This window comes from Leguminivora glycinivorella, chromosome 5, assembly GCF_023078275.1.
Source record: "Leguminivora glycinivorella isolate SPB_JAAS2020 chromosome 5, LegGlyc_1.1, whole genome shotgun sequence".
NCBI lineage: Eukaryota > Metazoa > Arthropoda > Insecta > Lepidoptera > Tortricidae > Leguminivora > Leguminivora glycinivorella.
In genome coordinates, this window is record NC_062975.1 from 9569604 (window position 1) to 9595814 (window position 26211).

General features: G+C 38.5%; 3 protein-coding genes across 3 annotated transcripts; 2 read left to right on the forward strand and 1 right to left on the reverse strand.

Moving 5' to 3' along the window:
- The first annotated feature begins 571 nt into the window (after nucleotides 1-571).
- LOC125226479 lies at nucleotides 572-8714 on the forward strand. The gene is made up of 9 exons (XM_048130465.1): nucleotides 572-624; nucleotides 1708-1843; nucleotides 2333-2418; nucleotides 2798-2964; nucleotides 6240-6347; nucleotides 6977-7043; nucleotides 7205-7477; nucleotides 8016-8182; nucleotides 8560-8714. The coding sequence occupies exons 1-9, from the start codon at nucleotides 613-615 to the stop codon at nucleotides 8627-8629; spliced, it is 1086 nt and encodes a 361-aa protein (XP_047986422.1). The 5' UTR covers nucleotides 572-612; the 3' UTR covers nucleotides 8630-8714.
- A 4235-nt stretch (nucleotides 8715-12949) lies between these two features.
- LOC125226187 (histidine-rich protein PFHRP-II-like) lies at nucleotides 12950-14601 on the forward strand. The gene is made up of 4 exons (XM_048130101.1): nucleotides 12950-12991; nucleotides 13158-13783; nucleotides 13991-14157; nucleotides 14455-14601. Exons 1-3 carry the CDS (start codon nucleotides 12980-12982, stop codon nucleotides 14082-14084), a joined length of 732 nt encoding a protein of 243 aa, XP_047986058.1. The 5' UTR covers nucleotides 12950-12979; the 3' UTR covers nucleotides 14085-14157; nucleotides 14455-14601.
- A 3294-nt stretch (nucleotides 14602-17895) lies between these two features.
- On the reverse strand, nucleotides 17896-19724 carry LOC125226186 (histidine-rich protein PFHRP-II-like). Its single transcript, XM_048130100.1, has 4 exons — nucleotides 19680-19724; nucleotides 19049-19591; nucleotides 18716-18882; nucleotides 17896-18084 (listed from the first exon to the last, which is right to left on the reverse strand). Exons 1-4 carry the CDS (start codon nucleotides 19689-19691, stop codon nucleotides 18015-18017), a joined length of 792 nt encoding a protein of 263 aa, XP_047986057.1. The 5' UTR covers nucleotides 19692-19724; the 3' UTR covers nucleotides 17896-18014.
- Nucleotides 19725-26211: the final 6487 nt, after the last annotated feature.

Here is a 26211-nt window from a genome sequence, read left to right on the forward strand (position 1 = left end):
AGGTAATAAAACATTTTAAAATCGTGGATATTCAAAAAAGTATTAGAATTTGATTTAAAGTGGATCTTTAGAACTATTTAAACTTATTTTTAAAAAGTGTGGTAATATTTTTGCTTCTATGGAATGGATAAGATAAGATACTCGTAATGGTTTTTCTTGGTAAAAAGGTTTTTTGAAGACATCAAGAATGCTGCGTTACGTCGTAAACCAAATAAATTATTATTACGTACAGTTACATCAACGTCTCGTTTAGATCTCACCCGAAGCTAATTGGACAATAAACCTGAAATCTTGAGCACCGTCCGCAGTCTTCAATCGTTTGTAACACGCTTTTGAGTACTTGTTTTGGGAAAAGTTCGAATTACACGAAACCACAGTGAGGTCTGACGCAGAGCGTATCCTGACTAGTCTCACGATCTAGTTTCAAAGCGGCCCCGCCCACTAGCCCGTACATACATTTACCTACAACAGGTACCTACTTATAGACATGCGGGACTTTGGGCTGTACCTATAGGACATATAGCAGCGGTATAAAAGCCTCAGTTATCTGACAATTTGGCACAAACCGAGCCCTAGCTTACAGTGAACTAACGTTCTAGACTAAGCTCCACAATGATAGCCAAGGTAATGTGTATTTCAGTGAGATTGTGTTAAAGGTGTGGCTAGGACTAAGAAGTTAGTGATAAGAAATGGAAGTGTGTTGATAACGTGTTGGTTTCGTAAGATTCCCTTTATATACGAGTAACATAATGGGTAATTTCCTTATTATATATACTTACATTCATGAATGAATGAACATAGACATTTTGCAAGCTTTTGTATGAGACGGTAGGTACAACTTTTATACATAAAATAATATGACAGACTGACAGACGGACAGAAACGCACCATAAGGATTTATTTTTATACTTTTTTGGTACGGAACCCTAAAAAGATAACCTCTACTGTAGACATGAAATGGATCAAATTAACTCGTCTCCAATTTCGGTGTAAACTTTCAATGTTATGGTTGATTTAACTTTCGATGTCTCTGAAATGTGAAGGTTAATATTACTTACAACCGTTAAAGTTGCTAAATATAATCAAGTACATAATATAAATATAGGTGTAATAGTATTTTATACAATCGTGATATAATACAAAGCTTTTCAGTCGAGTACCATGTTTAGGCCACGAAGCTTGCTGAGTGGCCTAATAGTACGGTACGAGAGTGGTAAGCTTAATTATATCACTATTGTATACAATACTATGTGCTTTATATCTTATTATTTAGTCACGCATTATACCTATTTAACCAAAATTGGGACAAAACAAGCTTGTATCGATTTTTGATTATTGATTTTTGAATTCGTATTCGCCGTTCGAAAGTCTGTGGAAAACGACGTAATGCTATTTTTGAAAATGGACGGCTAGTAATTTTAAAATTAGTGGTAATGACTACTCGTTTTCGATTCTGTTAGTAGAATTTAAACCGCTAGTAGTGGAGATATTATTGATCGAATTTCACGAAATCGAATGGCCGAGATTCAAAAATTGGCCCCCAGACAATAATTTCAGAAAAAACAGTCCAATGAATTTGAATAAAAATAGTTGAGTTTTCGGCTGAAACGACTTTTGTTTTCTGTAATTGCAACTTTATTATAATAACAATAAAGTACTTTCAATTGTTTCTCCAATAACAAAACTAAACAATTTTCAAATCTGCAGGTGATCCTCACTTGTGCGCTGATCAGCATGGCGCGTGGGCTGATCGCGGCCCCGCACGGCGCGCTATCCTCCTCGAGCCTCGTGCTAGGAGGCCTGGGTCATGGACTGGCTGCCCCGGCCCTGGGATTGGGATATGGTAAGGTAGCTTGAGTTTGGTGGTGCTTCTGAATCGCAGCGGATTTTTACTTGTGCGTTGATCAGCATGACACGTGGAGGGCTGATCACTCTTCCCCATGGCGTGCTATTCTCCTCGAGCCTCGTTCTAGGAGGCCTTTAGTTTGTTAGTGCCTGTAAATCCCAGGGGATCTTCATTTATGCGCTGATCGGCGTAGTTAAGGACATTTATTTGTGTGATAAGCTAAGCACAGTGCAAGAGTCTGAGTCAATCATGTTTTCAATGAGTTTATATAAAAAAAAATAGATATCGTAGTATGAAATCGCACAACACAAGCCTTCGTGAGCTTTATTTAGAGCTTCCTATGTTGGCTTTGCAACACATGCTATACCTACTCAGAAGTAGACTCCGTACAGCGTACAATGGTTGCAGTGGTTACATCTGACCTAATCTTTCAATGTGCCTCTTCATTGGTCACGTCATATTAAACTTGAAATATTTTGCTTTCAGGACACGGCGGGGTGGTCGCCCACGGGGCGCCGTTGCTGCGCGCGCCGATCGGTCTGGCGCACGCCGCAGCCCCTGTTGAGATTTATGTAAGTATTTTAAGAGGTGGCGACTTATTTTCTTTAAACAGAAAGTCTTCATTTTCTCCCCTTTAAACGATTTGATTAACACTATGGAGTATTTATTCGTATTGGAAAATGGTCAAACCTAGCTGTTTCTCGATCGTGTCTTCTCGGCTTGGCGAAAATCACCAACAAAACAGCTATGAGTTCAACTACTGGATTTTCCCCAGGCTATCGTCCCTCCACACAGTCCAATACTCTGCTGCCACTAGATCCCAAGACACCCCAAGATACCTACAGATCCCAAGATCCCAAATTAGACTTAGTAGCAAAATTATTTATCTACTTTAAATACCCAGCTGGTTTTTGAGCAGCACTAGCTTATCATATTGCCTCTTTATTCCAGGCCCACCCCCGCTACACATTCAACTACGGAGTCGCTGACGGCCACACGGGCGATCAAAAGAGTCAGTGGGAGTCCCGCGACGGCGACGTGGTGAAGGGACAGTACTCGCTGGTGGAGCCTGATGGCACCGTCCGTACTGTCAACTACTCTGCCGATGACCATAATGGGTAGGTGTAGCATTATCGCCACTACTATACACTCGCTATACAACTACAGTGCTGACGGCCACACAGGCGACCAGAAGAGTCAGTGGGAGTCCCGCGACGGCGACGTGGTGAAGGGACAGTACTTGCTGGTGGAGCCTGATGGCACCGTTCGTACTGTCAACTACTCTGCCGATGACCATAATGGGTAGGTGTAGCATTATCGCCACTACTATACACTCGCTATACAACTACAGTGCTGACGGCCACACATGCAACCAGAAGAGTCAGTGGGAATCCCGCGATGGCGACGTGGTGAAGGGACAGTACTCGCTGGTGGAGCCTGATGGCACCGTCCGTACTGTCAACTATCCTGCTGACGACCATAATGGGTAGGTGTAGCTTCATCATCACTACTAAACTCCTACTATAGAACTATGTTTCTGACGGCCACACAGGCGACCAGAAGAGCCAATGGGAGTACCGCGACGGCGACGTGGTGAAGGGACAGTACTCGCTGGTGGAGCCTGATGGCACCGTCCGTACTGTCAACTACTCTGCCGATGACCATAATGGGTAGGTGTAGCATTATCGCCACTACTATACACTCGCTATACAACTACAGTGCTGACGGCCACACAGGCAACCAGAAGAGTCAGTGGGAATCCCGCGATGGCGACGTGGTGAAGGGACAGTACTCGCTGGTGGAGCCTGATGGCACCGTCCGTACTGTCAACTATTCTGCTGACGAGCATAATGGGTAGGTGTAGCTTCATCATCACTACTACACTCCTACTTTAGAACTACGTTGCTGACGGCCACACGGGCGATCAAAAGAGCCAGTAGGAGTCCCACGATGGTGACGTGGTGAAGGGACAGTACTCGCTGGTAGAGCCTGATGGCACCGTCCGTACTCATATTTAAAGTCACATACAGGTCGAACGCGATTAATTAACATAATTTTTACCTGTATGTGACTTTAAATATGTGTACAAAGCGCGAGAACTTAAAGTGTTATACCGTCCGTACTGTCAACTATTCTGCCGATGACCATAATGGGTAGGTATAGTATTATCACCACAACTATAATATACATTCGACTATAGCGAGGCTCACAAAGGAAAGTTGGTAAAAGGAATATAAAATATTATTCCAACATTGAAAAGATTTGATTGCATAAAAACTGCACTTTTTGCACGCATAATAGATACAATACAAAATAAACTCACGCCTGTATTCTCAGGTAGAGCACATGAAACAGTTCAATTTTCAGTGCTAATTTTGCAATGAGAAGGTTGGACGAAAACTAGATTGTGTTTGTAACAGTGACAGCTTGCCAGCCCTGCGCCTACACCACTATTGCACATACAAGACATAAACGCGCTTGTCTTATTAGAAACTTACAGATGTAACTAAATTTGCCAATACCAAACCAAACATAAACCATTAAATTACTAAATATAAACAAATACACAAAAACAAAAACGATGATTCAAATTAGATAATTCCAAATCCGAAACCATTACAAGCCCGTAAAAGTGTAACAGCGTAACGGCTTAGCCTCAAAGCGATAATCGCTGCCCTTGACACTGTGGTTCGGTTTTCGGTTCAATGACTCAACTCGAAGCGTGCCAAACAGCCAGAAAAACTGGTGCGTGCTCAACGGTTGTTAAAAACAATGTAGTGCTGTTGGTAAAATTGGGGAAACATAGAGAAAATGTATGAATTTGACCGATAATGACTAAGTTTTTAGCCTTCCAAGGTGAGCAAGCTGCAATTTCTAGGTAATCTCTAGAAATCTGGATAGACAAAGAACTTACCTACCTATACAGTTTAATAATCATTTTCATTGACTCCAACACACGATAATAAAATAATTATCTTTTGGTTTATAATTTTAAATCAAATAATGGGAAGAGGGCAAGAGAATGATGATGATGAATTTTATATCAGGTTACACTGATTTATAGAAATTTATTCCAATGGTTGAAGGTTACATTTTTCAGTGGTATGATTGACTACGGTGTATATTACATAGTTACATAGCCTACAAAATAAATAGATCTCAGTTTCGTCAAAAAACAAAAATATTTATAAAGTACAGCGGGGCAAATCTCGACTGGGGGACAAATGTAACTGCTCCATTTTTTAACCGACTTCAAAAAAAAGGAGGAGGTTCTCAATTCGACTGAATGTTTTTTTTTTTTTTTTTATGTATGTTCCTCGATATCTCCGAGAATTGTGGACCGATTTTCAAAATTTTTTTTTTGATCGAACGGGTATAACCCCGAGATGGTCCCATTGGCACCAAGTCAGGGTCTGATGATGGGATCCTGGAGAAATCGAGGGAACTCTTCAAATGTTATAGGCACATGTAATGTTTTCAGTGTATTTTTCAAAGGTAAACCAGTATTTACGCCTGATGGTAATAATTTTATGTGGCTGAGCTGATGATGGAAGGTCAACTCCTCAATGGTTAGGAGTTAAAGGATAATTCTTTCACTAGTGTACATGTATTCGGACTGATACATATAATATCAATAGGAACCACTAAAAATCAACAAATAAATAAACTTTTTTAACAAAAAATAAAACCGCCTTCAAAAATAAGCGCGTTACAAAACACGGAGAAACTAAAAAGCAAAAAATAATAAACCTTTGAATTCAGATTTCTTATCGTATTGCAATAATCTAAACATCCAAATTATAAACAAATCAATTATTTTTGGAGTCGGTGCCAGCCTGCGTATGGTTGGGTGGGGCAAACAGGCAATAGCAAGGCGACGAACAGGTCTGGTACCGACTGCAAAAATAATTGATTTGTTTATAATTTGGATGTTTAGATTATTGCAATACGATAAGAAATCTGAATTCAAAGGTTTATTATTTTTTGCTTTTTAGTTTCTCCGTGTTTTGTAACGCGCTTATTTTTGAAGGCGGTTTTATTTTTTGTTAAAAAAGTTTATTTCATGTTTTACAATGTTTGCATTATTAAATAGAGTGTTCACCGGTTATAATAGGGTAGGCGTGTTCAGTGGATACATGTAGAACTCAACATCATAGTGTAATAATGGAAAAAATGGATCAGTTACAATTGCCCCCAGTCGAGATTCGCCCCGCTGTACCTAAGGGCATTTTATATCACTTGCAACAATTTACATTGCATACTGGATAAGTTTTAGTGGGGTCCATTCCTAACGTCTCAGGATAGTCAAATATTTCTTGCGATTTCGTGGTTTACCCTTAATAAAAAGTTGCACAGTTTGACAGGACTAAGCAACATATTGTTCCGTTTCCAGATTCAACGCAGTGGTGAGCAGACAAGGGCACGCCGCGCATCCCGCCGTGCACGCCGCGCCCGCAGTGCTCGCCGCCCCCGCATACGGACACGGCCTCCTCCACGGATAGACACTATTGCTTTCGACGACACCTATTTATTGTATACTTAGCTTAAGCACGGACGGAATGCGACAACGAAACGAGAATGCTTCACGGTTTACGTTCAGACGGGCAGATGGACAGTCAGCAGCAGAAGTAGAAGTAGGCAGCTCTAAATCTTGGATTGAGGACGTGAGGTGTTCTGCTGATGATTGGACCAAACATGAAAGAGGCTATGCGTTTCATAAGGTGTATCCATCCTGGGACTTGACGGCCCAAATTAGTATTATCATCAGTCATCCCCGATAGAATTTAAACTTTTGTATTATACTTCCTTGTAGTTGTAAGTCTTTCGTTTTCAAACTATGTAGTGTTGTACAAAACAATTTGAATACAGTTTATGAAACGTCAGGAAACAATGCCTACGAGGTGTAAAGAACCGGTTTTTGTGACTGAAAATGACGTAAAATACATTACTTATACTTTCATAATACCTGCATATTTTATTGCCGCATGTCAGAATCCTGTCACCGAGCCAAAAGTGATAGTAGTTAATTAAAACTCGTTTGCCACCCTTTTACAACGTTCGAGTTCGTTTGACATAACCTGTCGACCTGAAAGTAATTCAAGTTTTGATTTTAAAGTATAAAAACTAAAGCAAAGTGAATATTCATATCACTCATTTGCTAGGTTCAGAACTTAACGCAAGCAACATGTTCAACAAAGTAAGTATGATGAATACAAATACACAACTGAATTAATTTTAAGTTATACAATAGCGATCAAATAGACAAAAACATACTTGCATTTAAAAAAAATACATTTTTACAAAAAATTACTTAAAATTTACTTGTCTATTTATAAAATATTCTATCATTTTACATAGATCGTCATCCTCGCGGCGGCGTTGGCGGCAGCATGTGCCCAACAACACGGACACGGCCAGGAACAACACGGTCACGCCATCTCTTCTCAATCCTTCGTGATCCACCAAGTGCACCACGAGCAAAAGCATGCCCCTGTACACGCACCCCATCACGAGCAAGTCGTGGCTGTACATCATGCTGCCCCCGTGCACCATGTTGTCCCAGTCCATGTTGTCCCAGTCCATGCTGCTCCCGCTCACCATGAACACAAAGAGGAACATCATGATTACTATGTAAGTGTTTATGCTATGCTATCACCATCATTCCTATCTCAAGCAACAGCACGGCTACGCCATCTCCTCCCAGTCCTTCGTGATCCACCAAGTGCATCAGGAGTAAAAGCATGCCCCTATACATCACGCTCTCCATCACGAACAAGTCGTGGCACAAAGAGGAGCATCACGATTATTATGTGAGTGTTTATACAATGCCATCATCATCATTTCAAGATTCAGAAGCTTACTAATGCTGAAATTGGCCCGGTCACAATCGGAACAGAATATCCTCCAATATTTAACTAATGTTATCCAACTAACGAGCTAAGACGCTAATTATTTTTCTATCCAAAAGTGGCTAATGCATGAAAGAGTGTTGGTTTGCCTAAAAACATGCCAATACTTTGTCTTAAACAGAGCTTGATAATGAAAGTAACTCATTCAATAACAAACTTCTGTTTCATATCTCATTTAATATGCACTTTCCTGCCCGTAACGGTTTGCAATATAACACTTTAAGTTTTTATTAAATTAATTTTTATTTTATTTTCTGCAGGCTCACCCCAAATACGAGTTCTCCTACAAGGTGGAGGACCCCCACACCGGTGACCGCAAGTCCCAGCACGAGTCTCGCGATGGCGATGTCGTGAAGGGCGTCTACAGCCTGCACGAGGCTGACGGATCCGTCCGCACTGTCGAATACAACTCTGACAAGCACACCGGGTATGGATAAATTACTTCATTCATTTCTAACCCAGCGGCTTAAAGTAAATCTCGGTTTTCTATCATACTTGGCGTCAACGCGGCCTGTCTTGCTTTTTGTTCTTTCCAGGTATACCAGAGCTGTAACTAGTATTATTATGATCTATGACTAGAATATGCTCACCCTTTATGACGTCCAATGCAGGCTGTTTAACCCGCCGTATCTACAGGAATCCTCTTGAAATATTCAACTCGGGATACTTTAGTGAAATAACTTAAAATCTAATTGTATTTCGTTAATTTTTTTTTTTTACATGAACATATTTACATAATTATATAAGAAACTAAGACTAAACTTATTTCGTTATTATTTAATCACTATTATATTTTATTTGCAGTTTCAATGCGTACGTGAAACACTCTGAGCCCATCAAGCACGTCCAGCCCCAGCATCATCATCATCATTAATTATTCTAATGACTCTTTCTATTGGTCCAGTGATTGTTATATTGTTAAACTTGTTGAATAAATACCCTAGTCCTCAAAACCTCTTTGTTCGATTATTATTACCAAAATTTACTGATAAATATTTGCTCATGCTTTTGGTATCTAAATGTGTGCCCATGTTTTTTTCTAATTTGACCTAACACGTCTTTATCAACTAGCATCTTAAGAATAACACTAAAATTTAATTAAATGTTGTATGTCTCATAATCTACGAAGCGACAGATTTGAGTTCCGTTTGTGAAAATAATATTTTAAATGAAAGTGTAGTTTCTCGGACATTGCACCGTATCTTCTGAATTAGACGCCAATAACGACAGTAGTAGTAGTTCCTCAAACAATACATATTTTAGAAAAAAACTTTAATAGCTTTGTCGTTAAAAAAGCTACAAAACGCTAAGCTAAAAATACTACGCTAAATATAGTGTGAATTTGAATGATCACATAAAAAAAATATTGAAATTTGAGATGCGAATCATTCAGGTAGGTAGCTGAAACTGTCCCCAAGCTGAAATGGAAGGTTGTAAGGGAAAACACACCTGTCATTGCCAAATGAACCACACGTTAGATTGGTTATGAAAAGTTTTACACCGATCAAAAATGTAAACTATTTGTGATATATACATAATAAAATGTTTAAACAGAAAATAATTGGCGACTAAGTACATATCGAGCAGATCTGCTCCCGTATGCTTGGGAGCAGATCTGAAGGTTAACGGTTAAATTGTAGGAGTAAAGCGTCACGGTAAGCCTCGTCGGAACTGTCTATTACTTTCTTTTATGTTATGTTACATAGACCTAGTAGAGAACGTCCCAAATCTTTCAGGATTCAATTAATAAAAAAATACTGTTGAACAAGGTAGTAACCTAACAATAAACGATTTATTTAATGTGGCGTAAAGACAGACAAATGTGGTCTTACAGCTGTAAATACATGTAAGTAAATATGAAACGATACTATACTATAGTATACGTATACCTATAGGTACGTTAGAAGTAAAGTTATATATAAATTGGCTTACCGGATACTGCGAGTTGAGCTTGTTGGCAGAGGCCTCTGTGTCAGTAGTTTTTCTGCTGATTTGGGCACTATATTTCTTATTTACGCTGTTATTACATTCTTCACAATAGTATTTGGCGGTTGCCTAAATAGATTTTGAGATGACACTGATTTCATTTGGAAGTTTGACATTTATAATATGACATTATGGCCAGTAGCCGCGCTAGAACCAAATGAGGTAGTATAGCTTTACCAAAGAAATGTTATATAATTTCTGCTAGGCAACACTGAGTAAAAAGAAACCTACCTAAACATTAGGTATTTTACTAGTAATCAATTTTAGGCAAGCCGGTGGGAATCGGCTTGTATGGACCAGCCGCTGCTGATAGTTATTAGACTAAACCCCCCCACCGAAAGCACTATGTAAATTTCTCTAAAAACGTCAGAAAAATAAAAGAAACAGAACTTAATTTAATTGAATACCCTGCCGTTGTATTAGGCAGGCGTCCAATTTTTTATCCCATAGTATCCAGGTCCATATATTTAGTCATTCATTCAATAACCCAGTTCATTTGAGATTCCATTAACTCTCAAAATAGTCCTTACACCCTGGTGCTGCCTCTGGATGCGTCCTCTGGCACGGGCAAGGGCGGTATCCGCTCGGTGTACTCCTTACATTTCATTAAAGTATCAAAAGGGCAACTACGTGTTGGCTTCCAGGAATATCCTATGCTTTCCGTGATGGTAAATACATACAATATTTAATTTTAAATGCACGCTAGCCTAATAGGTACCAGTGGCGGCTGGTGAAAATTTGTGCTAGGCAACACTGAGCAAAAAGAAACCTACCTTAACATTAGGTACTTTACTCGTAATCATTTTTAGGCAAGCCTGTGGGAATCGGCTTGTATGGACCAGCCGCTGCTGATGGGTACATATTTAATGGTAAGACACTGGTCCCACCGCGGGCTAGTAAAGTAAAGCTCACCGCTGGGCGAGTAACTATAAACATCGCCGTGTCTCTTTTATTTACGCGGGAGTGATTATCTTTTGTTCGTTTTTATAGCCGATAGCTTACTAGCTCGCGATGGGACCAGTGCCTAAAGAGTCAAACCCGCAAAATTATTTTAGTTTTGTAATACCCAGTTATATGATGTATGTATTGGTATACGTATAATATTCGTCGGCGTAATAGTAAAGCCGTCATCTGATAAAAATTGTAATAGTTAAATAAATTTTCTAGTTTTTTGTTTACGTTTTTGACAACCTTTTTTTAATAAATACATGAAGTTCTGCCCTGGGTACGTAGCCGAATGGCACAAACGCTCACGAAACGAAACGCTCGTAGATATCTATCTCTATCGCTCGTGCGTATTGGCGCGACAGAGCCAGACTACCTTTCGCGGCGTTTCGTTTTCGTTTCGCGTCGCAGAAATGCCATTCGGCTACGGCACCTGAAAATAAATGAAAAGTGGGTATTATTTATGTAAAGTTAGGACAAATGATCGCCTGACCAACTAACTCATTGTCGATTTATGCATACATGATTAGAAACACCATTAATAATATTTTCACATAAAATTCTGTCAATATATGAGTACTACCATAACTTTCAAAAACTTGTCAGATCTCCTGTAGATATAGGTACGAGTAAGTTTTTATCTCTAAAAATAGTAAGTATAGTAACTCTATACCATAGGTAGTCTAAATATGTGGTTTGACCGTTTTCAGCAGACTAAAATAACAAAAAAATTGAAAAATATTCAGAATACATTACATTTATTTTTAACCGTCGCCTCATATCTCAAGAAGGACGGTTATCAAGTCGTCTGTATGTTTTTTTTTTTTTAATGTTTGTTCCTTGATATCTCCGTCGTTACTGGACCGATTTTGAAAATTTTTTTTTTGATTGAATGTATATGCATACAGATTGGTCCCATTTTTCTCAAAACCCAGTTCTGATGATGGGATCCTGGAGAAATCGAGGGAACTCCTCGAATCTGAAAGGCATACATATGGTGCTTTTGTGTTTTTAAAGGAACAGCATGCATTTAGGTACGGAACAGTGACATTTGGTGCAGTGGAACTGCTGATGATGGCCAGAACGGAACTCTTCAAATCTGAACGGCACGCTTATAGTGACTTTGGTATTTTTATAAGAACAGCATGCACTTTCGTCCAAAACAGTGACATTTGGTGCAGTGGAATTGCTGATGATGGTCAGAACCGAACTCCTCAAATCTGAACGGCACGCTTATAGTGACTTTGGTATTTTTATAAGAGCAGCATGCACTTTCGTCCAGAACAGTGACATTTGGTGCAGTGGAACTGCTGATGATGGCCAGAACCAAACTCCTCAAATCTGAACGGCACGCTTATAGTGACTTTGCCATTTTTATAAGAACAGCATGCGCTTACGTCTAGAACAGTGACATTTGGTACAGTGGAACTGCTGATGATGGTCAGAACCGAAATACTCAAATCTGAACGGCACACTTATAGTGACTTTGGTATTTTTATAAGAACAGCATGCACTTACGTCCAGAACAGTAACATTTGGTGCAGTGGAACTGCTGATGATAGTCAGAACCGTACTCCTCAAATCTGAACGGCACACTCATAAGTTACTTTGGTATTTTTGTAAGAAAAGCATGCTTTTAAGTTCAGAACAGTGACATTTATTTAGTTATGTTTGTTAAGCATATTGAGTTTTCAAGTCAAAGTTTGTCAAGCTTCGATTTCTTATAATATAATCAGATTCATGAGGAATTGAGGAAACTCCTCAAACCTTAACGTTATACGTATAACGTTAAGGTTTGAGGAGTTTCCTAATTATTAGATGGCAACACAAATGAATATACGTATATTCATTTGTGTTGCCATCTAATAATTAAAGCATTAAAAGCAGTTTTAAAAAATATCTACACATTTCTACATAATCCGACATTCGCAAGTAACTTTCACCAGAACCCGAAAGGCGACGGTTTTATTTTCTTAAAAATTATGTTTATATTTACATTTTTTTTAATTAAAAATTATATTTATGACATGCTTGTAAGTATGTCCATTCCAAATGGAATGTTTTGAACGCTGCGAGCGACACTTGAGTAATGAGCAATCACTGCAATCAGATTCGATCCTTTCAGTTACTCAATGAACGTAACGTTGAGTCAAAACTTGTTCCCCGCCCTCTTACGTATACCAACTTGTTCATCCAGTCAAAAATTCAAGCTCAAGTTTTGAGTATATAAAGCAACGGTACTTATGAGATAATATCATTCAACATCACTCCACAAGAACATACACATCTCACAATGATCTCTAAAGTGAGTCACATTAAAAATAATAAGTGTTTTAAATTAGCACACAAGTTTTGCAAGCGAACAATTATATCATAACTAAGTCATACGAATTGAAGTGTTGTACTGACAGCTAGTGATTAGTGAGTTTTTGTTAGTGTTTTATTAATAGGTATTGTGTTTCGTTCCTCAGGTCCTTTTTGTTGCTGTGGCCTTAGCGGCGGTGTGTGCTCAGGAGCACTACCAGCACGGGCACGGTCAGGAGCAAGGTCACGGACACGGCCACGCCGTGTCCTCTCAGTCCTTCGTGCTCCATCAAGTGCACCATCCTCAACAGGAGTCTTCTCACTCTTATGAATCTTCTCACCACGCCCCGACTCACCACGAGTCGCACTCCGCTCCCATCCACCACTCCGTCCAAGTCCACCATGCTCCTATCCACCATGAACAGCAAGTGCATCACGTTCAACAGGAGCACCAAGTGCATCATGCTCCCGTGCACCACGAGCAAGTTCAAGTTTCCCACGCTCCCGCGCACCACGAGCACGTAGTCCAAGTGCACCACGCTGTTCCTGAACACCACGCTACCTATGAGCACCAGTCTGCCCCCGTCCACCACGCTCCTCATCATGAGCACATTGTCCAAGTGCACCATGCTGCCCCTGTCCACCATGCCGCCCTGTCCATCATGCTGCTCCCATCCACCATTCTGCTCCCGTCCAACACGTTGCCCCCGTCTACCACACCGTCCAAGTTGCCCCCGCTCATCAGGAACATCACAAGGAACAGCATCATGAGGAGGAGCACCATGACTACTATGTAAGTATCTAACTATAAATGCTATCAACATTGGTCCAAATCCATTGGTTGAATCCAAACTTCTTTTGCATATCACCTTTATCATTGACACGATCGCGTAAATAGATGCTTATTTGTGCAACGTGTTAAGCCCATTATTGAGCCAAACATCGTCTCTTCAAGTAAGCCACTTGTTCCGACTCTAACCTGACAATTGTTATTTCTCAGGCTCACCCCAAATACGAGTTCTCCTACAAGGTGGAGGACCCCCACACCGGTGACCGCAAGTCCCAGCATGAGTCTCGTGACGGCGATGTTGTGAAGGGCGTCTACAGCCTGCACGAGGCTGATGGCTCCATCCGTACCGTTGAATATGACTCTAACAAGCACACCGGGTAATTTTACAAATCTTGTAATAGGGTGCATTGGGGTAAATTCGAAGCAGAGTAATTCTCGGGTAATTTCGAAAGGGGAATCTATCTATCAAGATTGATATGATGGAAATACTGGTGATGTTTAAGTGACTTATGCCCCACATCAGTCAGGCACTGTCCAGATCTCATCAGGACTTGATGCGAACTCAGTTCAAATCTAACTTTGGTGTTTAATATTATTGATATTGAGGTCATATGACAAAAGTTCTTCAGACTTTATTACCAAACACACGAACTTATCTATAACCTCAATTTCAGTTTCAACGCGTACGTGAAGCACTCCGAGCCCTCGAAGCACATCCAGCCGCAGCAGCACCAATACCATCATTAAGTTATCCACTACTAACTTATTAAAGGACTGATTGTTATTAATGTTGACTTGTACATAAATAAAATAATTTAAAATATATATATATATTTTTATTATTATAAATGGGCTTACTCTTGGCCACAGACTGGCCAAAGGCAAAGACGTGGCCTACGACGGAGTGAGCTCGCCCAGAAGATGCCTGTTCACCCTAGATATTTTGTATTTAAAATTTAGAACGCCCGCCCATAGATATAGCTGCATAGTTATAAATAAATATTAGGGGACACAGATCAACCTTAGCCCCAAACTAATCGAAAAATATACTTTGAGTGATTGGCGACGACATTAGTACATTGTGAAACAAAAGAGGGAAGGGGAATATTCCTAAAAGAGTGTTAGTTCAGGACAGCCGCAAGCTGGAGTGAATTATAGACAGAGTTTGCAATACCTTTAGCTCTTGAGTAACACACAATGTTTTTCATCACATTTGATAGGAAAATACAGAGAAATAAAATTAGAAGACAATACATTCAGCGGTGGTTGCGACCAGTAGTGTATCACTTGAGAACTTCTTGGAACTTGGACACTCCTTTTTACTATGTATTTAACACAGCAAAAGGGAATGTACAAGTTTCTAATGGGGTGGCAACGCGCATGTGACACGCTTTGAGTTGCAGGCGTCCATAGGTTACGGTGACCGCTTTCCATCAGGCGGGCCGTACGCTTGTTTGCCACCGACGTAGTATTAAAAAAAATCATCACCAATATCGAATTCTTCAGATAAATCCATTGTTTTTGATTACAAACACTTGATGATGTGATGACAAACAAATACTAACATACTGCATAGGTATAAATAATATGCAATCTTTAATGAACCATGCCAATGAAACTAATTTACGTGTCCGTCAAAAACTTTCATCAACTTTTTCATTTTCTGATTATTATATGTATTTAGTTCGTGTGACATGATTGACTGCCAGATTGTAAATTATAACGATTTATTGGAGTTTACTAAATAAAAACCACACTGAAATCAATTATTATGAAACACCTAAAGTTTTGTCCTATTTTTATAATCCCTAATAGTAAATTATTTATCATAACGATCACTTGCCCTAACACTCGTAGCACCTAATTGTTGTTGCCTTATTGTAGAATGGTCAATTTCTTTTTTGTGGGATAACTGGTTTCATCGTAATTTGCAGACACGGTATCTCGTTGTTGAAAGACCCAAAAATAACTCTTGATTTATCGATTGACAATCAGTTGTCAATGTCATTTAAAAAAAAACTTAGGACAAAAATAATGCGATTTTGACTTACCATTAAATATACCTATTATTGTAAATAATCGTAATGACAATTGATGGCTAGAGCTATTGATCATTAAGTCTATGTTGTTAGGGCTAGTGATTTCAGGAAAGACTTGGTTATTGGGATTTTGAAGGAGACTAAATCCCTCGTCGGGTTCTAATGATGAATCTTGCCATGAAAATCTTGTGCCCTCGAAACACGTATTTCACGAGCTACAAACGAGTCTAATAAGTAGGCAGCTAATTGTTCTAGATACGACGATAGTAATTGTTCGAGTCATAAAAAGGATGCAGTGCAACACGCACCCTGTAACAATTATCCTGTCATCGTTAAAAGGAATTCGTAGAGGTACCTAATCATTTTTCAATCAAATCGACACCTAACTTCTGAGCATAGATAGGTTAATTATCGCTGATAGCTTAATTTCGAACTGAAAAAGATATCATACACGAAAGAAAAAACGACAAGGCCACTGGTGGCCGAGCCGGCGCGTGGTTTAGTGGTAAAAGCTAAAGACCCGGGATCAATTCCCAGCTTAGCCACTAGGGGACCTTGTCGTTTTTTCTTTCGTGTATGATAATTATGTATTTCACTACTTGAAACAGAACAAATAAAAAATATTCAGTAAAATAATTTGATTTGTTTCCCTAGTTGTAGCTTAATTTTGCTCAAATTTTAATATATTATAATAATCTGATGTATTATTATGGTTGATATTTGACTGCGCTTGGAAACCATCGTAAAACTTTTCTTTTAACCCATTATATTTTATCAGCAAGCCAAGACGAAGTGACAGCCGTTCACTCCGTAGCGCATCATCGTTATTTCTATGCTCAGGTGCCGTAGCCGAATGGCATTTCTCCGACGCGAAACGAAAACGAAACGCCGCGAAAGGTAGTCTGGCTCTGTCGCGCCAATACGCAAGAGCGATAGAGATAGATATCTACGAGCGTTTCGTTTCGTGAGCGTTTGTACCTACCATTCGGCTACGCACCCAGTTACTTGTATCGCTCATTATTGGCGCAACGGATTCAACTGCGTTTCGTTCGTCAAGGAGTGTAACTGATTGTAAGTTTTGGTAGGCGAATAGATAAATGAAATAGAGGCAGAATATAGAAGAATCCAAAGACTTGAAAATTCGTATTTTAAAGATATAAGCAAGAAATGCTTTTAATTTGTCACAGCGATACGCTACGCTAACGGTTGTTGTCATAATTTACAAAAATTAATACAACGAAAAATATTTTGACACCACATTGGTATCTTGGTATCATATCTTCGTGTCTTCGGGCACTGCCCAGCGAAAGGGCATCGCTTTTCAGAGGGTCGGACTAAAAGTATTGCTTTTTTGTACGGTCATGTCACGATTCATAAGCTCATAATTTAAGATAGAGACTTGTTTGAATCGGACCGAATGGCGGCATTTCTCTAGTCTTTTAAGACCTTTTGTCCCACGTCCCTGCAAAAGTGGCAATCGTTGTCGCTACGATGATCATCAAATTCGAGACCCAGTCTGGTTCTGTGTCTCCACTACAGAAGAGCGATGGAGAGAGCTAGCTACGAAACCTTACGAAGCGTAAACGATTATGGCATCGGCTAGGTCCCGTAGTTTGAGTTACCTACATTACCTACAACTACATTATAAGTAGGTTACTACTAGGTATCACAGAACAAATAGTAGCTACGCTACTGAATATATTAAAAGATCCCGACGAATTGAGAACCTCCTCCTTTTTTGAAGTCGGTTAAAAAATTAGTAAGTAATTAATTTATCAGTATGATTATTTATTTTTGGTTAAACGTACAGTAAGTGTAATGTAAGCTACCCTGTTTTATTGTTAGTTATAATCCATGTTGAATTTGAGGCCATTTTAAAAGGGGTGCCTTTTAGTGCGTTTTCACATTATCCGATCCGATATCGGATGTAGGACCGATATGCCATACATTACAGGCGCCATATTGGATTTTTTCTATTGAAATCCTTCCGAGATCCGATATCGAATCGGATAATGTGAAAACGGACAGACGATAGGCACAATTCAGATAAAGTAAGAAAAATAAAAAATGAAAATATTGAAGTTTAGCGTCTCTTAAGTTTATTAATAGGAAAACCTTAGTAGAGAAGTAAATAAAGATGAATAAATTAATTTATAATTACACATGTAACAACAAACAGTAAAACAGCTTAAGACTTAGTTCTCATGATGTTGCTTGGTGTGACCATGATGACTTGGCGCCGTGTGCTTCACAACCGCGTTGAATCTGTAAAGAAGAAACACGTTAGTTAATTACTTATTCTGCTGACCAACTAATTAACATTTATTTGGAACATTTCCGGTGTCTTCGTTGTGTTTGTAGGTCAACCATTTTCATTGATAGACATATCATTCCTAATTATGTTTGTGTTGCACGTGACTGATGAATTTAAAGTCGGGAATGGTCATTTTTTGCCTATTTTCTTAAATTATTTATTATTTGAAAACTTAAAATTATAAAAAAAAATATTTTTGAAATACTTATTAAATGCTCTTTCATATGATATGTATATGTAACACAATATAGTTCAAAGAACTTTGATTTTTAATTTTCACTTTTACCCCCCAAAAGTGGCCCCTATAATTAAATTTTCTTAATTTAAATTACATGCCCGTCTTTGGGTCAAAAAGTTAACACATATTATGTGTGCCAAATTTCAAGTTAATCGGTTCAGTAGTTTTGGAGAAAAATGGCTGTGAAAGACGGACAGACAGACGCACGAGTGATCCTATAAGGGTTCCGTTTTTCCTTTATGATGTACGAAACTCTAAAAAGTACGATATTATATATAATAACATCTACAACTATACTAGTATTTGAATATGTAGGTTTACGTATTTAAATAAGAGAACTTTACCCGTTATGCTTGTCGGAAGTGTATTCCACAGTCCTGATGGAGCCATCGGCCTCCTGGAAGCTGTACACGCCCTTCACGACATCTCCGTCGCGAACTTCGTGCTGAAACTTGCTGTCTCCGGTGTGCGGGTCCTCCACTTTGTACTCGTACTGGTACTTAGGGTGCGCCTAGAATCACAAAACGTTCGCATTCGTCCTTAATAGTCCTATCTAAATGCGTAAGACTAGGTAATATTGATTAAAATGCATGAGCACAACACTTGAGATAGAAAGCTGATTTCGAACCGGATGCTTAGTGACATAGCACTTAACATTCTGATGTTTGTAAACTTACGTAATAGTCGATGGGCTCTTCGTGGGATTCCTCGGAATGGCCTGCGTGGTGGGATGCGGCGTGATGCTCAGGAGCATGGTGCTGGGCAGCGTGGTGGTGGCTTAGGGCTTCGTGGTTGTAGTGCGACTCGTAGTGGGACGGCTCATGATGGGCATAATATTTATGAGTGGCAGGTGCTTTTTGAGCAGCGGCAGCTTGCTTGTATAGCGATTGGAGAGAAATTCCATGATGGAAATGGACAGGCTTCTTTTCCTGCTGTACGTAAACGTAGGTAGGTTCGGCTTCCTTGGCACTGGTCAACTGGATTTCATGATCGGCAGCAGGTTGGTGATGAATAGCTTGCGCTGGCGCTTCCTGTTCCTGGCTCTCGGGAACAGTTTGGTATTGCACTTCGTAGATGGGGGCTGGTTCCTTGTGGATCGAATGCTCTGGCGCCTGGTGATGAATGTATTCCTTAGGTTGTTCGTGGCGCACTAATGTTTTGAGAGCATAGTGATGCTCCTGACAGTAGGATGCCCCAACGGCAAAGGCAAGGATTAAGGCCTGAAACAAGAGTCACTTCATTAACACACATTCTATATGCACGAGTATATGTGATCGGACTAGTCGTTACACAACGATGAACACGCACTTTAGCGAACATTTCGATCCTTCTTCTTTCACTTCCGCGGTGGAACTGATGAATTAGCATAGTCATAAGCTCAATATATACCGCAGATGTTACAAGAGCGAATTGATTGAATTTGTTACTGCGGGCATCATGTCCGTAACGCGCCTGGCGTTGCCATTGTATGACGTAATTTATGTAACCAATGTGAAGGCTGTCAGGCCGATAAACTAGTGCACTACGAAACATTTGCAAATGTCAATACCAGAATGCCCTTAATTGTATAATAACTTACTTAATAGTACCATGCTTCAAGCGTTGATAATTTTTCAATCTAACAAAAGGCTTAAAAATTAAATTACATAGATACTTCGTATTAAAATTTACATTAAATGTACATGTTACATTACTATCATTTGGCTGCATGTGCGTAATACTGTAATTTAATATAAAGCGATTTTGTGCTTTAAAAATATAGAAATACTAGAGCTAGATCAATCTATCCCGACAGCGGTTTGGATATCAGACTGTGCAAAAATTACCTATTTAAACTCTTGTAACAAGTTGTCGTTTGAAATATGTCACTTTTATTATCGAACTGATACCGACAGACTAGTACTAACCAACTATAGTAACTCATATAGTAACCAAGAATGATTTGTACCTATAGGATTAACAATCTTTATACTAAGAATCGTAAGGTACAGCGGGGCAAATCTCGACTGGGAGGCAATGTAACTGGTCCATTTTTTCATGTTTTACAATGTTTGCATTATTAAATAGAGTGTTCACCGGTTATATACATATGGTAGGCGTGTTCAGTGGATACATGTAGAACTCAACATCATAGTGTAAATGGATTAGTTACAATTGTCCCCCAGTCGAGATTTGCCCCGCTGTACCTTACCTCAATTTTTAGCGCCACCTACTTATTAAATAATATCATAACTACACTAATAATGCCTACAATTTTTTTTTTTTTCAAAATGTGTAGGTATTGACGTGATATCATGATATTAAAATAAAGAAGCATGTCTTTTGTTCTTATAAAAAATAAAACCAAGCAAAAATATTTGGGAAAATATGATTTTGGCCACTTCCAGGCTTCGAAACATCGCCATCTAGTTTTAAGCCTAAAAGACTCATATACAGGGTACACTTTTTGGTATGGGCTTTGTCTGAACCGGTATTATATTGTCCTTGATAGTAACTAACAATTTTTGACGGATTATGCGACGTTCTTGCCAATGTCACTTCTTCCTATTCGCAATTCTGGACAATCTGAATTCTACGCAATTAGTATTTCACCTCATTCGCTATTGTGCACAGTCATTACTTGTGAACAGTGGCGATTCTTCCTGTTCGCAATTCTGTACATTCTGAATTACACACAATAGTTTTTGACCTCATGCGCCATTGTGTGCAGTCATTATTTGTGTACAGTAGCGATTCTTCTTGTTCGCAATTCTGCACAATCTAAGTTCCACACAATAGGTTTTTCACCTCATTCGCTACTGTGCACAGCCGTTATTTGTGTACAGAATAGTTTCTTCCTATTCACAATTCTACGCAATCCGAATTCAACGCAATAGGTATTTCGCCTCATTGGTTATTGTGCACAGTCATTATTTGTATACAGTATAGTTTCTTCCTATTCGCAATTCTACGCAATTCGAATTCCACACAATAGGTACCTATTTCGCCTCATGCGATATTGTGCACAGTCATTATTTGTGTACAGTATAGTTTCTTCCTATTTGCAATTATACGCAATCTGAATTCGACCCAATAGTATTTCACCTCATTCTATTTTATGCACAGTCATTACTTGTGTACAATCTCGTTCTGCACAATCTCAGATTCCTCAATCCCCGCAAACACGCACACGTATAAAAGCAGAAATCTCCTAACATGAGCTATACGTCGCTGAGAAGTTTCATTCTGATCTATTATCAGCAGTTCTACTTCATCAAATGTCACAATGTGAACTATTATCCTCCTGGATCCTGAAGGTATTAAATCTGGAAAAACTGTATTTTTTTCGGAAAAATCGATTTAATAAGTAACCAGTAACGTAGGAAAAATAGTAAAAAAAATCATAGTGTTTTCCCCTCGATTTTTCCTTATGGGCTCAGGTGAGTACATGGGGACTTTGTCCTCACTCGAGACACCAAACAAATAAAACAAAATACTACAGAAATCAACTTTAATTACATAAAAAAATACTTATTATATTAAAACTATATTAATTCAGTCTGAAATAAACCGAAATTCTATGAATCTTGCATAATAAACACAAAAAAATACTTCTGTAGGTACTTAATAAAGGCAAAAAATAAAAATTCGGTTTGATATTAAACTCTTCTGGAATAAATTGTGTAGGTACTATTAGTATAATAGTACATATGCAACAAAGGTACGTAAGTTGCATATTAAGCAAATTACTTGAATGAAAACTAAACTAGAAATTACAGTAACAGTTTTCCTTACTAAATAAATAATATTTTATGGCTGACATTTCTTAGGACATTTTTATCTATATAAAAATATAGTTTAGTTTTAATTCATAATTTTAATCTTCAGTTTTAGATTTTATAGGATATCTTTATCTTACCTTATAGATTAAGCTTTAATTAAGTAACTTAAATACTCAGTCTTACATTGATTAGGACTTTGGTCTTACATTAAAATTGAGTTTTTAGTACATGTGTTTTTCGGTGTCAGTGACTGAAGATAATTATTTAGTATCTTTAAAATTTTATTAACAATACAAAATAATAAGACTCACAAAATTGACTGTTGTTTGGTATGGAAATCAGTATACATAACAGTTTCTCTGAATATTTAGACACGGATACCCAAAGAAGTAGTACCAAATGCTCTAGCTATAATTTAGAGCATGTGGTTCTTCTACTCTTCTTCCAGTTTGAAGGTATCCTTGTTTGCTTTTCAGTCATCATAGGCATATGCCGAGCCACTTTGCTGATGAAGTCTAATTGAAGAAGATGCATGTACAATCTCAATCTTCGTCTCTTTATCTCTTGGAGCCAGTTCACACTCAGAAACATCTTCTTCATCACAGCTGACGGTGTTTACCTCTAATACAATTTTATTCTATCTTATAACTTCTGATATATATCTTCTTCTTTCCTCTATTCCACAGTTTTTTAAGCCTGAAAATCGGAATTAAAATGTAATCAACTTTTATGTGAAATAAAAAATCTTACATTATTGAGACCGGTTGTACTCATCCGAGAACATAACTTACTTGTTTAAATCCGCTAGTACTCACACGAGTACATAAACTTCAGAGCTATATAAAACCAAAGTTTTTTAACCATATGGATGAAATTTACTTACTGACATATGAAATACATTATATATTTATTAATTAAAACCAAACAAAAATCTATAAGGTAATGGCGCCAATTAACGTGGTACTTAAGGAAGATTTCAAAAGATACCAAAAAATTAAGGGTATCAATGCTCATTAACGACCACAAATATTTTTTTATGGAAAGAGTATTTATTGAACTATTAGTTTTGAAGAGTTTTAGGATCATTTTAGTTTATTATATGTCATAAAATGATTATTGAAGCCAACATACCTAAATTTTCTATTACCGTGGTAATGAACAGGCTGCAGTTCTATTAACGCGAATTGAGATTTCATTACCGAGGGTATGAATGACAGTGTTTTTCTGCCATCGGTAAATAGAAACCCATCTCAAAATTCGGAGCTTAATACCGACGGTTGAATATACAAATTATGACAAATACATATACCTATACTATCCTCCTTTATGAATACCCACAGAAGACTCAGTTTCACCTAAGAAATCTGTACTTACGGTACACTAAATGTCATATTTTGATACAAGACTAATATGTCACTCGGTAATAGATACTTCTATAGGAATCCATTACCGACCCAAACAAATATTGCATGGATCGGTAATAGATTCTTATATATTCTATTACCGAGGGTTATCTGATCGTACCATCGGTAATAGGCATAAATTGGAGTATTATAAAATCTAATTCCGACCCATAAAAACAAAGTCATACAGATGTATTTTCATTACAAATGAAAATAAAATACTGCAACCTTATATTAAAACCAAGTTTATATAACTGGTAAGTAAGCATCAGACTTTATGTCAATGTTTAAAAAAATTGACAAATTAACGGTTTTCATAGAAACTACGAAATCAGTCATGAAGTTTTTGCTAAAAATTAAGGTTTTGTTGAATAATTTTCATACCGCGTAAATAGTTCTTTGATAGCGTGAATAGATCAAGATTGAAACAACTGTAAGACATTATATAACTGATCACATATACTTAAAATAAAGCAAAAAGAACTAATATCACTACTTTAACTATTACTGTGGTATACCACAGTAATAGAATCTACTCACGAAATGGCGCCTATCACCGCTGTCTTTTAATTTCCACTTTAAACACATTTCCAGGCTAAACAATACGTAAAAAGTACTCAGAAGTCATGTAGAAAACTATGAACAATAATTTGAAATGCATAACTTTCACCTGTTTGCCATAATTATTACGTAAACTACTAAATGAGATTGGAGTTCACTTAGGTTTAGCGTCACACGTCAGTATGACACAACCTCTTCCCGCGGCCCCGTGGCAAAAACTGTCAAATAGCGAGCGTCTTCTTTCATTCACACTCTCTATCGCCTATATGTGCGTTAGTCAACTAAACAGGCTTCCTTTGTGTGAGTAACTTTTTTTAAGAAATTGGTCGGTTTGCCTATAAAATGCGTATTTGCAAAGCCGCCGTTACCTTAATTAGACTTTCAGTGAGATAAATTCGGATTTACTTACCGCGGGACACCGTGTAGCCGATAGTGACAGATGTCAAAGCCGCACAGATCGCTGATTGGCCATCTGAGGCTAGGTGTCTATTTTATTTGGTTGACAGTTTCGTTCGGTAACGTTCTATGCCTACAAACTTGTTATGCTGCTTTGACATTTCACAGGAGATTTTTTTTGATCTTATGTCCTCAAGTGAGGACCGGGGGATCCAGGAGGTTATAGCATGACAAATACGAACGTTTCCCGAAAAATACGAAGGAAAAGCTTTTCACACTACATCTGTAATTATTTAGTAAACATTGGTCTATACCTCTAGCCAGCAAAAGTATGATTTTAACATTTTGTTTACAAGATATTGATATGGTGACTGGTTAGATTTATTTTATTTTCAAATTGGGTGTCAAAATTGAATACAGTGCTTGTAACAACGCCATCTGTAGCATGACACCTAAATATTATTTTTGCTGAGTGTGTACCGCATTATATATAGTAGTTAACACATTCACTGCTAGACAAAAAATGGCGCACTACGTCTGAAACCGGTCGCACTTTTTAACCACCCGCTTGTTTAGCGAGGACCCGCCCAGCGGGTTCTCCGGCATCTGAGGAAACTTTACGAGTGCCTACCAGGCGGGTTCTTGGTGTTGAATGTGTTAATATTAATAATGCTATATGGAGCTTTGCCTACGCTAGTGCGCCGCGGAAGGCACTTTCTGCGTTTCTGTGTGTGCGTGTTTGCGGGGATTGAGGAAGCTGAGATTGTGCATAACGAGGTTGTACACAAGTAATGACTGTGCATAAAATCGAATGAGGTGAAATACTTATTGGTTAGAATTCAGATTGCGTAGAATTGCGAATAGTTTTTGACCTCATACGCTATTGTGTGCAGACACAATAGCGTATGAGGTCAAAAACTATTGTGTGTAATTCAGATTGTGCAGAATTGCGAACAGGAAGAATCGCCACTGTTCACAAGTAATAACTGTGCACAATAGCGAATGAAGTGAAATACTAATTGCGTAGAATTCAGATTGTCCAGAATTGCGAATAGGAAGAAGTAACATTGGCAAGAACGTCGCATAATCCTTTTTGACAAGTTAAATTAATTTGCCAATTGGGTAACCAAAATCTTTCACTCACAAGACATATCAAAATTTATAACGACTGAGACTATAAAATTCGAAAATGGAGGATGTTCTGCTTTCTAATAATATACAGACAGGCTCTGACGGATGAATGATCTCGTATTTTTGAATAATTATGTAATATAATAGTATTTTGTGCAACAAGGGAGGTAAGGGGGATTTTGTCAACGAGTGTTAATAACTCGCGACAGCCGCAGGCTGGAGTGAAGGCACTACTAAGTACCTAACCAAAGTTCCAATCGCTCACGCTTTGTAAGCGTATCTCATCTAGCTCTCCCTGTCTTCTATAGTGGCGTGACAGAGACAGACTGCGTTTCAATCGCCGCATAGCGTCAACGATTGTCACAGCTGGACGTAGCCGAATGCCCAAACGCTCACGAAACGAAACGCTCGTAGATATCTATCTCTATCGCTCTTGCGTATTGCCGCGACAAAGCCAGACCTTTCTGCGGAGTTTCTATTTCGTTTTGCGTCGCAGAAATGCCATTCGGCTACGAAGCCTGGTGATACTTACGATACAGATTGTACGGGCCTACCGCAATTTCTAGACCTAGTTAATTTTTGTACATA

What these genes read in the sequence shown, in the direction of transcription:
- LOC125226479 (XM_048130465.1), top strand. An exon ending in TCTGCCGATGACCATAATGG is followed by an intron (nt 2,965 to 6,239) that starts GTAGGTGTAGCA and finishes TTCCGTTTCCAG; the next exon opens with ATTCAACGCAGTGGTGAGCA. An exon ending in AACTCTGACAAGCACACCGG is followed by an intron (nt 8,183 to 8,559) that starts GTATGGATAAAT and finishes TTTTATTTGCAG; the next exon opens with TTTCAATGCGTACGTGAAAC.
- LOC125226187 (XM_048130101.1), top strand. An exon ending in AGGAGCACCATGACTACTAT is followed by an intron (nt 13,784 to 13,990) that starts GTAAGTATCTAA and finishes GTTATTTCTCAG; the next exon opens with GCTCACCCCAAATACGAGTT.
- LOC125226186 (XM_048130100.1), bottom strand. An exon ending in AAGAGCCCATCGACTATTAC is followed by an intron (nt 18,883 to 19,048) that starts GTAAGTTTACAA and finishes TTGTGATTCTAG; the next exon opens with GCGCACCCTAAGTACCAGTA. An exon ending in ACTTCCGACAAGCATAACGG is followed by an intron (nt 18,085 to 18,715) that starts GTAAAGTTCTCT and finishes TCTTCTTTACAG; the next exon opens with ATTCAACGCGGTTGTGAAGC.